At 36.9% G+C, this 16,197-nt stretch overlaps 1 protein-coding gene across 6 annotated transcripts in view; it reads right to left on the bottom strand.

The window, feature by feature from the left end:
- DLG2 (discs, large homolog 2 (Drosophila)) overlaps nucleotides 1–16,197 on the bottom strand; it is a 1,891,340-nt gene that overhangs the window by 37,911 nt on the left and 1,837,232 nt on the right. For 3 of the 6 annotated variants that reach the window (XM_006895272.1, XM_006895271.1, XM_006895273.1), the window contains one exon: nucleotides 343–388. In XM_006895272.1, coding sequence (XP_006895334.1) covers nucleotides 343–388 — 46 coding nt within the window. Of the gene's footprint in view, nucleotides 1–342; nucleotides 389–1,391; nucleotides 1,492–16,197 lie in introns of all 6 variants that reach the window. The other 3 variants (XM_006895270.1, XM_006895268.1, XM_006895269.1) reach the window with 1 other exon arrangement.

Below are 16,197 nucleotides of genomic sequence, written 5' to 3'. Positions count from 1 at the left end.
TTCTTTCAACATGGTTTCTTGCTCCCTGTCAGACATTAGGCGGCAGAGCAAGTGATGCTACAGTTGGCATCAGGACCATGTTGATCGTAACACACAGTCAGAAAGGGAAGGTGTTAACTGCAAAAGAAGTTAGAGTGCCTGACACACTTTGCTTTTAAATGCTGACATGCAGAACAAAACAATTGAAAATTACTTTGTAGGAGCATTCACAGCTAGATAACAAATAAAACTCGAATCTTGTGCATGCTAGGAGTGAAGTTCCTCAAGAAAAGGAACAAAAGCCAAACTCAAAAGGAAAGGAAAAGAAAAGAAAAGTTACAGTGACCATTCCTGGGAACTTACTCAGAGTCTTTGTTCCATAACCGTCGTCACCTAATCCGGGGATGTCCTGCATGGAAGTCCCCAGAGAGAGCAATGAGAGAGGAAGAACAGCCACGGAAGAGGAAGGAAGAAGTCAGTGGAGTTGAAATGGATACTACCATGACAGACTGTGTTGCCTAAGCAATCTGGATCCTGCTCTCTCTCCTTTCAGACAATTTTCAGCAGAATCCCTTGGGCTGAGACTCAAGAAGGAAATGTTCTTTCTGATTTGCAAAACAGCTCTAAAAGTTAAATGGATTGTAAAACAAAAAATTGTAAAGCAAATGCTGAATCTTTTGCCCATGGTCAGTGTTGCCATAGAAACAGACCACTTAGAACAGTGGTCCACTCCCAATCTCAGGGCATATTCTTAGCTTTAGTATCAAGACAAAGTCACTGCTTAGCAAATAAGCATTTAAAGTTTGATAAGAGGGAAAAGGTGGGCAAATAATTAATATAGGCAATTTATCAGTCCCATTTATAAATGATGTGGTTAATGTACCACTGAGTTGGAATCAACTCATAGCTGACCTTCCAATGGGTTTTAAGAGGCAGTAAATCACATGGAAGGAGATTGCCCATCTTTCTCCCTTCGTGCAGTTGGTGGATTTGAACCACATGCCTTTGGTTGGCAGGGCATCTCTTTATCCCCAGGTCACTGGAATTAGCAGGCCAAAAAATTGTAGGTGGCAATGGAATCCAATATTGCTGTCCAGAAATGAATGTTTCTCAAGCCCTAGAGGATTGTATGAGAGAAAAGTCAAACCAGCCCCAAATCCTGGTCACAGATAAATGCTGGTTGGAAACAAAGTCCCAGTTTCTAGAAGTCTCTCTTCAGTGAAAGGCTGTATCAAGGGAAGGATCCAGACTGCAGTCAAGCACTGGTCACAGTAGTAAGACCTGACCTGCCTGCCTACGGTGTTTGTTTGCCTAGGCGTGTGGCGTGGAGGAGCCTATATCATGCGTGTTGCCCGTGAAGGATTTTTTTCCTCTTGTGTTGCGTGTGACATTGTCTCCAAGAATCTACTTACGTTCAGGATCACTGGTTTCCTGCTCACTCTGCTCCTTGTTCTTGTAGAATGGGAATTTTCGTGAAAAGATGAAGCTCTTTTTACGCTTGTCATTGAATGACTGTGAAGGAGAAAAGGCATGGGGCAAAAACAGGGGACGTCTAATTGTTGTCACACTCATGCTGACAAAACAACTAGTTTGTAAAAGCAGAGAGAGCTGTAGTGACGCAAGTGGACGCTCTAAAGCGGTGCCGGGTTGTATCGGAAAGTGAAATATTGACTTTCCAGGTGTGCAAATTCAGAAAGGGAAGTTACCTCCTAACTACAAGACGAGTTGCAGATAAATTTTGGTGGAAGAAACAGGGTCTTAAATTGGAGCTTGAAAACCCAAGTTTCCATCCTGGCTTTACAGCTTGCTAGTCAATGATTTCTCTCTAAACTGCAGTATCATCACCTGCAAAATGAGGACAATGATAGCAGCTCTTAGACGATGTATCTCCCACTAGACAATGTAAATGTCAAGTGCTAGAGAAATATCTTCATCAGGTGAAAAAAGACATCATCAAGGAAATAGGTTTCCTTAAAAGAGTCTTGATGTCTTTCTTAAATACACAGCATTGGGGTTACTTCTGTTTAGTCTTAATTAAAACTACATTAAGAAGAGTGCAGATTTATGGTAATGATAATATTATAGCACTATTTATTCTGAGGACATTTTAAAGGTAGTTAACCTCACTCATTTTGTAGACAAGGAGTTAGTGGCATGGAGAGGTTGAGCCTATTGCTAATACTACACAGCTGGTCAGTGACAACTGGGTAAGAGCCAATAAAAATCCATTGACATTGCTCTATAGGAATACTGATATTGACTCAGCATGGGAGAGATATTGATCAATCATCTATATTCTGACAAGATCAGAATAAAGGAAGGCTGTCTTCAACATATAAACCACTCCCTTAATTTAAAAATTTAAATTGGGTCATTTTCTTTTTTTAAAAAAATGTATGTACAGATATGATTCTGTAGGAAAGTAACATTTGCTCCACTGCTGTTGCTACTATTCAAGAGGTTTGTGGACTTCTTTGAGAATTATATTCATTGTCACTTTATAATCTATAGGCCATGCATGTGTTACTAATCTCTTATTCACATATTTAAGAAATATTTTCCACCAGCTTTTTTTAAGATTTGACTCATTTGGCTCTGAAGGTCTTTTAGCTACATAATAAAATTAAAGGCACTATCCAAGAAATTACATATGCTATTAAAAAGGTATTAAAATGAATGTGCCAAAGACTGAAAGGAATTTGAAAGAAGGTATTCTAAAGTCATTTTAGCAATGGCAGGTGTAGGAATAAAGGTAGAGCCAGCAGGGTGACAACTTGGAAGGAAACATTGATTGGAAGAGTGCATTTGGGCTCTTGGTGGAAATCCATGCCTTTTCTAAGGGATTTGAAGCGTGACAATGATTTCAACAACTTATTTTTTCTATATACACATGCCCTCCTGCATTGGTATCCATTTGATAATTGTGGTCATTTAGGGAACATTTAAGTACTAAAATATTGGTATTATCTTTTAGCAATTCCTTGCTTTTGTAAATATTAGGTACTTTGGCCAAAGTCAGTGGAGCCTAAGAGAAAACAAGTATTTATTAATTTCTGAAGATAGGAACCAAATTCGATGCTTCATAAGCAAGGACTGGTAAAAAAAATGTTCTCAGGGGAAAAAGAAGTATCACTTGAAAACTTCTTAATCTATGGACAGCCTCTCTACGTTCAATACAGTGCTATCATAATTTGTAATTAAGGGTTAGTGTTCAAAGACAATGCTGGAAATTCTCCCTAATTTTCTTCTTTAAAAAAAATCATAGGTCTTTAAAGGAATGTTAGTTATTTTTGCATCACTCCAGTTTCATGCCACTTTTACATTTCAAGCATATTTAAATTTCAATAACTGAAAATAAAAGGAAAGAAAATAATGTAAGAATTAATGACATGTGATACAGCAAGGTATGTTAGAGACTTAACTTCAACATTATGGATGACTTGTCATGCAAACATAATAAAAAATTTCATGCAAATACAAAACAGTGCCAAGAGGAAGAAAGCCTGGAGTTAAAATGTAGACACAAATGGACAATGTAGAGGACCTCTGAGGGTCCACAAGGAGGCTGCATGCAAACCACATCGTTTAAGTTGTATCGAAGGGTCAAAGGAAAATGGAAACGTGTTGTCTGTGATTAAGTCTTTTATCTTTTCAAAGCAAAGAATGTAAAGTGTTAACATGTCCCAAGGATGAAAATGTTGTGTATCAAGAGTTATCTGATTGGGACATAATATTGAACACCACACTTTTACAGGAACAGAAAATACATCATATCTCAAAAGTAAAATTATCTAATGTGTCAGTCTTATTATCAAAAGTAACTTTCAACTGTAGTTAAAGTGAAGGCAATGGAGTTTCTAGTTAAACTTTCTTAGATTTATGGACACAAAGCCAAATCAAATCTTTAGTTTATACTCATACAGTTAAGAGTCACACCTTTAAAGGATCTTAAACATTTCAACTATAAGAGGATGTAACTGTTCATAATACTTTAACACTAGTTTTTATTAGACATGTATAATACCATTATATAAGCATCGTTCTTTGTGGGTATACATTTTCTTTTAATTTGGAAAACCAAAATATGTTACATGAGAGTTAGGTGAGAATAATAAATTAGCACTTTTACTATTTATAGAACACATACTTCTAAAGTAACTGAAGATAGTTTAGAGCTCTATTCTTACTTCTACTTGATCAATTCTAATCCTTCTCTTTCTACATTAGTATTAACTTAAATCCTAACCCATTGTTTTCATGGTAGGAATCTTTAGAGAATGGAAACTTCTTTTAATAGAAACCTTTAAAATACCAATCACAGGTGATAAGGGGCAAGTGATCATATCTGAGAATTCCATTTCAGAATTGGGCCTGAATCTGAGTTATTATGAATAAAAGCTATAACAACACTGATTGAGCACATGGTATATGTCAGGCATATTCTAAAAGTGCTACATGTGCTAATCTTCATGCTAACTCCATGAGGTGGTACTGTCATTATTTCCATATTGCTGATAATGAAACTGAAGTTTTTACATTTCCTGCAATTGCCAAGAGTCATTTAAAAAAGGTATCAATTTGCAGACATTTCTAGTTGCAAATGATTTTTTGAGTAAAGCAAATCTAGCAACCTAAGTCAGCTTTAAGCTGTTACCTAACACTAGACTCTCTTTAAACAATAGCACATTCTACCATTATTGTCTCTCTAGCTTACTGCTTGGCAATTATTCATTTAAACCATTACCTACTATCAGTTTCAGTAATATTTTTGTTGGTTGTCCTGTTACAATTTTTCATGCCTCTGGAAACTCTATGAACTTTGATAAATGTCAATAGTTGTAGGGGGGCTTCAGGCCTTTTGTTCATAGGGTCGCTATGAGTCGTGCTTGATTTGAAGACAATCAACAACAACATTTTTGAGGGACTTAATCTATTTTTTCTCACTATTATGACAAGTAAAAAAAGTTAAATGGAATAGTCTATAGACGGATGGCAATTAAAAGAATTTTCTAAAAGAGGCAAATTTATGGAGACACAGTAGATTAGTGGTTACTTAGAAACAGGAAATGATGGCAAAAGAGTTATGTGGGGACAAAAATATTCTAGATTATAGTATAGGTTGCATAATTCTAAGATTATGCTAAAAACATTGGGGTGTAGCCTTTACATAGGTGAATTATAGATATAGATATATGAAAACCTTTGTTTTTAAAGGAAACTATACCCTAGCCTGTCATGGGTGAGAACAAATCATTATTGACATGTTTACAATTTTTACAATATTTTTTTTTAAAAAATCATGAATGAGAGGAAATAATTTTCACCAGTCCTTTTAGGTAGTCATTATTTGCCCAATTCTGTTTTGTCTGTTAATGAATACCTTTCATGTTGTGACAGACATTAGAATTCCCAAATCAGAAATCAGAGTATTATCATGGCCACTCAGACATTTCTAACTTGTCCAAATGAGATGAGATTGCTCAGACTGACCTTGAAATGTAATGACATTGGTGAACTGACTTTACATAAAATAGACATTTTATAAAGAAAGAAAGGAAACACAGTTCCACAGAATAAAACCCGTGTTCTTAAAATCCTGAGTCAATTTTGGCGACAAATTTTTTCTTTTTTTTCCCCTTAGAAAAGTTTAAGATCAGGACATGTTTTAATTCTTATATTCCTGCTTTTAATTTTTCAAACTTCAAATGTTTCTCATTTCTAAAATGTCACCTTGATGATGTAAATGTTCTCTGCACAGGATTTAAATGTAAATTTATACTGAGCTCTGATACACCTTTTTATGTGGCTCCTTTATCTTTTATAGATGTTTCTTCCCTCTTAATTCTCACTTATTACCTTGCCTCTAAAATAAATGTGGTCCCTTTGGTGTTACTATTATAATTTTGGAGCCCCATCTTGTATTATACATAGTTTGATTTTATGGAGAAAAAGAGAATTTTGAAATGAGGGATAATAGAAAGAACAATTAGAAGAACAAATAAGACAAACAGGTGTTACAGGAATGACAACAATGGTTTGAGATATTTTTGTTTTAAGAAATGTAGGTATACACATGTCTGTTGTTAGTGTTAGGGGATGCTGACTTGATTTTGACTCATAGTGACCCTATGTGACAGAGTATAACTGTCACCTAAGGTTTTATAGACTGTACTCTTTACTGGAGCAGATCACAAGGTATTTCATCTGCATAGCTGCTGGGTGGTTTTAAATCACCCACCTTTTGATTGGAAGCTGAATTCTTAACCCATGTGCCAACAGAGCTTCTGAGAATCTTTAACATTGCCCAATTAAAAATAAGTTCTTATAAAAATCATAATGAATCAATGGATTCAGACATTGAAAATTAACAGCTGCCAACATTACCAAAAAAAAGATGAATAGATGTTATATGCTTCCTAATGAAAGAGAACAAAATATTTTTTTAAAACTACAACCTAAAATCCCTATTTCTAAAATGATGAAATTTGAACCCAATTAAGCCTTTAGCTCTAACTACTTTGTTGTTATTGTTACATGCCATCAATTTGGCTCTGACTCACAGGGATCTTATATACAATAGAAAACAAGCCCTGCTCAGTCCTTCATCACTCTAACAATTTATGCAGTGATCGCAGGCAACTCGACGGCACATAACAACAACAACAACTAAGCCTATTATAATCACTATATCATCATTGAAGCTTGTCCTTTCTTTATTATTATTTTTATTAATTTTAATAAAAATTTACAAAGACTTTGGATTTCCATTCATCCATTTTTACACTTTTCTCCCTGCCCACCCCTCCCCAGTTCACTCTTCTCTTTGAAATGCTAAAGTTCTTTCATTGTGATACAATCCTTCCCCCCAGGTCCACTCCACTATGCAGCCTTTGTTCTGGACTCTTGTCATGACAATAATATCTAATCACATATCCCTTTTAAACAGTTCTCTCCCTCATCTGTTTCGATACATTATTTATCCCATCTTTATCAGTTTCCCCCCAAACCCGATGTCAGTCCTGTTTTACAACAGTGGCACTATGCAGTATTTGTCCTTTTGTGACTGAGATAGTTCACTCAGCATAATGTCCTCCTGTCCTTTCTTTCACTGACTCTACCAAGCAGGATGTCCTTCTTCAGGTACTAGCCCTTTCAAATAATATGCCCAAAGTATCTGAGTATGTAACTCTTATTTATATACTCAGAATTCAGGGGAACACAATAAATTATTCAACAAGGATATATTCAGCAAAATCTGGAGGGTGGGAACCTCTATGGGACAAATGGCTAGGTTTCCATAATAACACAAATTACAAAGAAAAAAATAATGGTGGATCTTATATTTCAGAATACCTTTAAGAAACAATAGATCGTTTGTAGTACTGGATAGTATTTATTTGGATCTTGATTTAAACAAACATCAAAACAATAGCATCCTACCTCATTCAGAATAAAATCTAAAACCTGTGCCAGGCTCTACATAATTAGCTCCTAGCTATCACTTTAATTTGATTTGCTACCTATCCCTCCCTTATGCATTCCTGCCTAACTGGTCTTGATTTTCCTGAGAATAGCATTTCAAGGCTTTTGTTCTTATTCTTTCTGTATGTAATGTTCTTCCTTAGAAGGCTTGATTTCAATACTTCATTCAGGATTCCTCTTTAAATAGCTCCTTTTCAAGTAGGTTTTTTTTTTCTAATTAATATATCTAAAACCCCTAACATTACCCCTTTTCTTCTTTTTCTTTTTTAATAGTTACCACCTGTAAAAAGAACAAGGACAACATGGGGGTGGCCATATTTAATTTTACCAACTTCATAAAGGGGAACTGTCCACCATAACAGCATCAATAACACAAAACCAATTCCCATGAGATCAGACATATTCCCCATTCTCGCCTATCCCTTTCTACTCATCTCAACACTAATTTTACTGCTTTGCTGAGTAAAAAGTACAGATCACACAGGAACATGTTGAGGAATTCGAAAGGTTATAATCCAGATTAGTAGCAGAATGCAGTCAGAAGAACTTTCAAAATGTGCATGCAGGCACATCAGCCTTGAGCCTTAGGACTTTAGCCCAGTGTTACAAAGTTCTCAGGCCTGTGGATTATGGTCCATCCCCGCCCCCCCTCCCACCCTCCTACCCGGTTGTCCAATAAACTTGGGCAAAGGCTTTTAGCTCTGGTTCCAGTGGTATAGCAGTTGCAGGGTTTCATCTTATGTTGGGTCTCAGTTTGTTTGTAACTGCTATTGCCATAGGTGTAGCTGGAGCAAGAGTATCTGGCTCAAAGGGTGTTCTACATTCTCTGGCTTCTTCATTTTCACTGGGACAGGGACGATTTCTCTTTCTGCTGCTGGGTTTTTCAAATTTAATGACAAGACTAGCCAATCTCCTTGTGGATTGCGGAGACTAGCTAATTCTCTTATGGACTGACAGATATTAGTCCCCTTGAGAATAAGCATGACTTACTAACATATACCTGCCTATCTAAATGGCAAAGCCAAACAATGATTGGAAAATCATATTGAAGGATAAACTCCACACCAACTTTGACATAAATAAATATATTTGTTTATTGTCTGTCTTCCTCAATGGGAAAGCTAACTCCTTAAAGTAAGGACTGGGTTTCCTTCACACGCAAATTTTTCCCTAATACTTAGACTAGGGGTTAGCATAGCTGTTGTTAGGTGCCACTGAGTCTGCTACAATTCATACAGACACTATGAACAATGGTTCTGAACCTTTCCTGTGCCATTCTCATCATCTCTGGTTTACTTGAACCCATTGTTGTAGTCACTGTGCCAATCCATCTCATTGAGGGTCCTTCTCTCTTTAGCTTACCTTCCACCTTTCCAAGCATGGTGTCCTTTTCCAAGTCCCTCCCTAAAAACATGCCCAAAATATGTGAGACAAAGCTTCAACTATTCTTGCCTCCTCAGGACACTCTGGTTGCATTCTCTCTAAGATATATTTGTTTATTCTTTTGTTAGTCCATGGGCTAGTCAGTACTCTTCTACAACATCACAACTCAAAGGCATAAATAATTCTTTTGTCATTTCCCAACATTCAGATGTAAAACATGCAATTGAAATGACCATGGCTTTATTAGATGTTCCAAATCACTTTGTATTTACTAATTTTCTAGCACTTAACAACTCTGTAATTTTATCTTTTAGTTGGTCATCTCTTACTAAACTGTGTAGACTATGAATGTCTTTCTTATATATATTTTTTTTAATCAGGTAAGTATGTATGTAACAAAACACCATCTTCATTTTCTTCACACATAGAACTTACTTACATTAATTATATTTGTCACGTTGTGCAACTAGCACCATTATTGGTTTCCTGCACTTTCTATCACCCTTAATAGAAGCTCCATATCTCCTACAGTGTATATCATTTCTTCTTCCCTCCTGAATACTCCTGGGCACTACTAATAATCTTAAGACTATATATATCAGCCCATTAGAGATATTTTAGGTAAGTGAAAACTAAAAGATCTCACTGATGCCAAGTCAGAACCAACTCAGCTGGCTCTCTAGTAGGTTTTCTGAAGCTGTAAATGGCACAGGAAGATGTTGCCCATCTTTAATTCCACAGCTGGTGCATGTAAACAAACAGAAAGATACCACTTTGGAGTTGCATAAGTGAAATAATGTAATAGTTGTCCTTTTGTGACTGACGGATTTCACTTAGCGTGTTTGTAAGGTTCATTCATGTCATGGCATGATCCAAGAAGTCATTTCCTCTTTTGAGTACTTGACATTCTAATATATGGTGTACTCCCTTTTGTTTATCCGTTTTTTTGGTAATGGAAATTTGAAGTTATTTCCATCTTCTGGTTAATGTAAACAGTGTTGCAGTGAACATTGGTATCCATGTATCTGTGCTCCTGATTTCAGCTCTTCTGAGTATTTACTTATAGAATTGATAGTAATTATATCTTTGACTTCTTGATAAACTGACAGACTGTTTTCCATGGTGGCTGTACTATTTTATAATCATGCCACTAATAGAGATCCACTTTCCAACTCATTCTACGAGACAAGTATTATACTAATACCAAACCAGACAATGATATCACAGGAAAAAACAACTACTACAAACCAATAAGTTAAACTCAACAACCAATAAAAAAACACCATTAATGACAAACTAACAAACCAATAAATCTTATGACTACATATTTTATCAAATAGTTTTTCCACAGTTGGCTTTAACACTCATATTATGGGATACTTCCATTATTTTTCATTTTTAAGTACTATATATTTCAAAGAACACAGCATTTTATATGTTTTGGGTTATTCCCTAGCTGTAGATTTCTAGAAATTAAGTTATTAAGCTAAAAATTTAACTTAAAAATCTTGCCAAATAATTTTCCAAATGATAAATACTAATTGACATTCTTAGCAGTAATTATTAATTTTTTATTTACAACTGGAAATTTTGCATACTTTTCTCCACACTTTCATGTGAAACCTCTATGAAAACTATTTTTTACCCACTTATTCTAAGACATATTTATTTGTTCTTTTGATCTGTCCATGGGATATTTTGTACTCTTCTCCAATACCACTTCTCAAATTATCAATTACTATTATATCATCCTTTACTATTTACTTACTACAATTACTATCATCCTTTATTATAGCCCATCTTTCAGATGCATAATTGAAAAAACTGTGGCTTGGATCAGGTGCACCTTAGCCATTAGTCAAAAGCAAGATCTATGGGACAATAATTCATCAGTATGGGAGAACACTGATGCATCCTACACAACTGGAAAGTTAATTTCTGGTTTTTAATTACAAAATTTCCTGCTTGAAAATGGACTTTTCTAAAAGGGACCATTTTCAGAAAAGTATAACTTTAATTGCCTTTACTGTAAGATATGAAGCTGTGAGATAATGGAAAAATTTAGAAACCACTAGATGGAAAAGCTATTTCTCTGTAAACATTCACTTAAAAAGTTATATAAGCACAAATTAGAAAAAAACCCGCCTCTTTTAGAATGTTATTAAAAATGAAAAAAAAATATGAGATGGAACACACTGGCACAGGGAGCTCTTGCAGGATAGTGTGGAGGGAGTTGCCGTGCTAACCCAAAGGCTACACGTGCCTCTCTGGTAGTTGGAACCCACTAGTGGCTTCTTAGGAGAAAGATGGGCAATCTCATCTCCTTCCATGCAATTTACAACCTAGGACCCAATGAAGGATCAACTATTACTTGGTTCTGACTTGAAGGCAGTGAATTTGAGGGTTTTTTGGTTTGTTTTTAGTAATATGTTTACAATGCAAGGTACACTATTTGAAGACATCCTAAATGGGCTGAAAACTAAAAATTGTCCTGATTTTTTTGGGGGGGAGGAGAGAGAGAGAGAGACTGACCTGGGATTTTGGCAGGTTAGTATTAGTATGAATATATTTGATAGGATTTCAAGTAATGCAGCATCAGTGTGAACATAACCTCTAATTGAGAGATTGGAGATATATCAAACTGTGGATCTTGCTGTTGTATTGCATATTACCTGACGTGGGTGAATTTTCCCTACACTTTGTCCTGCCTTGCATACTCACAATTTTATTTTAAAGTGGTCACTGAGTCATAGCTCTACTTTTGAAAAAATTTGAAATTACTTTCTTTAAGTTCATTGTACTAATGGAATGTTAACACTATTGTCAGCTAAAGGGTCACTCACTCATTCAGCATTTACTTACAGAATTCTCATTATGTACCAACCTTTCTGTGAAGCAGTTTGGTCTTCATTTAAATATATATTATCTCTAGCACTAGTTATAAATATGTATCAAACTCTGACAGTATGTCATTTTCTTTGCCAATTTGTGTGGTATAATGGTGTCAGATGCTCTGTGGAATGCTAGGCTTGGCAATTTATTATTGTTCCTTAATTTCCCCATCTCTAAAAGAAGGCCCTTAGAACAGGTGACCTCTGAAATTGGTCATCTACAGTCTCTGAAACCACATCCCAGATTAAATTTTAAAAAGAGGACTCATTTTCTATTTTAACAGTCTCCAAACTGTAATGGAGAAAGTTCTTTTATTCCTGTAATTTTCTCCCCAAAACCCTACAGTTTAACAAAAGAGTTGATAAAATTATAACCCAAATGAAGGCTTAGTTTTAACTGAGTACTCACTAAATACATATTATCACTTAGAAGCCCTTTCAGTATGTGAAGTAATTTGTTGTTGCTGTTGTTAATTGCCATCAAGTTGAGTGCAACTCATAGTGACTCTGACAAAGGACCTAACGCCTTTCTATAACTGTTAACATTTCTCCAAGTTCATAGAGTTTCCAGAGGCATGTGGTTTAGGAAGTAGATGCCACTCCTGCTTCCAAACCTGTTTTACAGCTGGGAGCTCCACCAAACACTGTCCACATTGGTAAACCATTCTGGTATTTGATACTCTAGTGGTACAAGGTTCAGCATCACAGCAACCTGGGTTACTTCATACTGCACATTGACAAAGAGTGATGTACAAAGTAGAAGAGTGTTCCTCCAGATAAAACAGCACTAGTTTCACTTAGCAGTGCTTAAGTGTCATCAAGTTGAGTATGACTGAGATTAAGTTTTGCACAAAAGACCTAAACTCTATTCTATGACTATCATAATTTCTGTACAGAACTCTGTTCCATAACTACCATCATTTCTGTATGTTTATTTAGAGAGTTTGTAGAATTTCCAGAGGCATCTAGTTTAGGAAGTGGATGCCACTCCTGCTTCCCAGCATAAATCAATCTGGAAGCTCATCCAAACACTGTACATAATGGGTAATTATTAGGATATTTGACTAGCTTAAAACTCTGCAGGGGGAGGGGAGGAGACTGCTTGATGAAGTAATTTAGAGTTGTCTAAAGAAGAAACATATCTTGGAGGAAGTGCAACCAATGTGTTCCTTAGAGACAAGAATGGTGAAACTCTGCCTCAGTTTGAACATGTTATCAGGAGGATCCAGGCCTTGGAAAAAAAATCATGTTTGGAGTGGTAGAGGGTCAGCAAAAGAGAGAAAGACTCTTAACAGGATGGATTGACACAGTGGCTATAAATATGGACTTGAGTATGGTTGATGGAAATGGTTAGAATGGCACAGGATAGGCCACATTCAGACCAATTGTTCATAGCAACCCTATAAGTCGTAGTTGACTTGATGGCATCTAACAACAACAACTGTTTTACTAATGCTACTTTTATATTTATTCACTAATTTAACTCTTAAAGAACCAATATTGTTATTGTATTCCATAAAGTGTTCCAAAATAATACATTTAACAGACTCTGTAATAGGTACTTGGTGATATTAATGTTGTTGTTACATGATATCGTGTTGAAACGGAATAATAGCTGACCTTCTAGCAGGTTTTCAGAGGCAGTAAATCATTTGAGATTGCCCATCTTACTCTCATGTAGCAGTTGATGGATATGAATGTATGCTTTCAGGTTGGCAGCTCAACTCCTTACCACTAGCCTACCAAAACTCCCTTGATGATAGTAATAGCACTTGTCATTAAAATTTGCTAAATGCTTCTCCATGTGGCAGGAAATTTCCCAAGTATTTTCCATACTCTAACACTTAAATGAACATAGATACGATCTATATTTTATATACAAGGGACGTGAGTAGAGTTTGGGTTACTTGCTCAGGGTTTAAATAGGTAAAATTCATGAGCAATGAATCTTATCCAAGTAGAAGATACTGGAGTTTCGCTTGTGTTGTTGTTGTTATGTGTCGTCGAGTGGCTTGTGACTCATAGCGACCCTATGTACAACAGCCCTAAACTCTGCTCTGTCCTGTGCCAATCTCACTGTCTCTGATATACCCATCCCGATTACCCTACTCACTGAATCAATCCACCTCATAGAGGGCCTTCCCCTCCTGCACCTGCCCTCAACCCTCCCAAGCATGATGTCCCTTTCCAAGGACCAGTCTCTCCTTACAAACATGACTTAAGTATGTCAGACAAAGCCTCAGAATCCTTGCCTCCAAGGAGCAGCGTGGTTTAACCCTCTCCAGGATGAATCTGTTTGTTTTTTTAGCAGTGCATGGTACCCTCAATACTCTTCTCCAGCACCACAGCTCAAAGGCATCAATTCTCCTCCTGTCGTCCCTAGTCATTGTCCAACTTTCTTATGCATAACAAGTGATTGCAAAGACCATGGCCTGTATCAGACATATCTTTGTCTCCAGAGAGACACCATTGCTCTTCAGTACTTTGGAGAGGTCCCCAACAGCAGCCTTTCCCATAGCAATATGTCTTTTAATTACCTGGCTGCTGGTGCTAAGAGTGTTGACTGTGAGTCAAGCAAACTAAAGCTGTGAACAATCTCAATCTCTTCACCATTCATCCTGATACTGCCAATTGGTCCAGTGGTGAGAATCTTTGTCTTCTTGATATTGAGGCTCAATCCATATTGAAGGCTGCAGTCCTTGACCCTGTGGTGGGGCTTGCAAATATTTCAAGCTTATGGCTTCAGTCACTATTCCTGAGAACATCTCTAAGTCGCATGTCTTAAGTAATCCCCTTTCTATGGATTTTTAGACCTTATTTCTGAAACATCATCTCTGTTGCCTGATCATTCTCAGTTGGTTAATGCAGTGGAATATAAGACTAGTTCTTGGGAACTTCCATCTAGGATAAATAATATGCTACTTTACAGTGGCCATTACACTCCTCAGTTTCATCGATTACATTTGTGGAAAGATTTGCTGGAGAGGCTCAATATCAGCAATGAAAACCAGGCTGGGTGCTGATTGTGGGACAGACCAGCAACTACTCATTTGCAAAATTCAAGCTGAAGTTGAGGAAAATTAAGTCAAGTCCATGGGAACCAAGATTGGACCTTAAGTCTGTCCCACTCAAATTTCAAAACCATCTCAGGAACAGGTTTGAGGCCTTGAGCACCAATGAGTGCAGACCAAATGAGCTCTGGGAGGATATCAAGAAAATAGTCTATGAAGAATGCAAAAGATCATTACAAAGGCTAAAGAAGAAGAAAAGACCAAGATGGATGTCAGATGAGACTTTAAGTATTACATTAGAGTACCGAGAAGCCAAAGCTAAAGTAAGAAATCAAGGAGCTGAATAGAAAATTTCAAAAGGCAGCTCAGGATGACAAAGCAAGATACTATAATGAAATGTGCAGAGAGCTGGAGTCAGAAAAATCAAAAGGGCTGGACTCACTCGGCGTTTCTTAAGCTGAAGGAGTTGAAAAACAAATTCAAGCCACAGGTGGCAATACTTAAAGATAGTTTGGGTAGAATGTTGAATGATCCAGGATGTATAAAAACAAGATGGAAGGAGTGCACAGAGTCACTGTATCAGAAGGAATTGGCTGACACAGAGGAATTTCATGAAATAACATATGAGCTGGAACCTATGGTGATGAAGGAAGAAGTTCAAGTTGCTATGAAAAAACTGGCAAAAAACAAGGCTTCAGGAGTTGACTGCATACCAATTGATTTATTTCAACAAACAGACGCTGCCCTGGATGTGCTCACTAAGTTGTGCCAGGAAATCTGGAGGACAGCCAGCTGGCCAACTGACTGGAAGAGATTGATATTTGTTCCCATTCTAAAGAAAGGTGACCCAACAGACTGTGGAAATTATCGAACAATATCATTAATATCACATGCAAGCAAGATTCTGCTGAAAATGATCCAAAACTGTTTGGAACAATATATCTACAGAGAACTGCCAGATGTGCAGGCTGGATTTAGAAGAGGTCGCGGTACTAGGGATATTATAGCTAATGTAAGATGGATCTTGGCAGAAACAGAGAATACCAGAAGAATGTCTGTGCTTCATTGACTATGCGAAGGCTTTTGACTGTGTGGATCACAACAATCTATGGCTGACTCTGAGAAGAATGGGAATCCCAGAACATTTGATTGTGCTAATGAGAAACATTGGGCCAAGGGGCAATCGTCAGAACAGATCAGGGAGACAGTGGATGGTTCAAAATCAAGAAAGGGGTCCATCAGGGATGTATTCTGTCTCCATACCTTTTCAATCTGTGTGCAGAACAGATCATCTGAGATGCTGGGCTGTACAAGGAGGAATGTGGCATCAGGATTGTTGGAAGAATCATCAACACCTGTGTTATGTAGATGACACAACTCTGCTTGCTAAAACTGAGGAGGACCTGAAGCACTTGCTGCAGAAGGTCAAGGACTGCAGCTCAATATCAAGA

This window comes from Elephantulus edwardii, unplaced genomic scaffold (assembly GCF_000299155.1).
Source record: "Elephantulus edwardii isolate Elephantulus edwardi_28Jun2011 unplaced genomic scaffold, EleEdw1.0 scaffold00163, whole genome shotgun sequence".
NCBI lineage: Eukaryota > Metazoa > Chordata > Mammalia > Macroscelidea > Macroscelididae > Elephantulus > Elephantulus edwardii.
The sequence above is the reverse complement of the archived record's forward strand: the minus strand, read 5'-3'. Positions and strand labels throughout refer to the sequence as shown.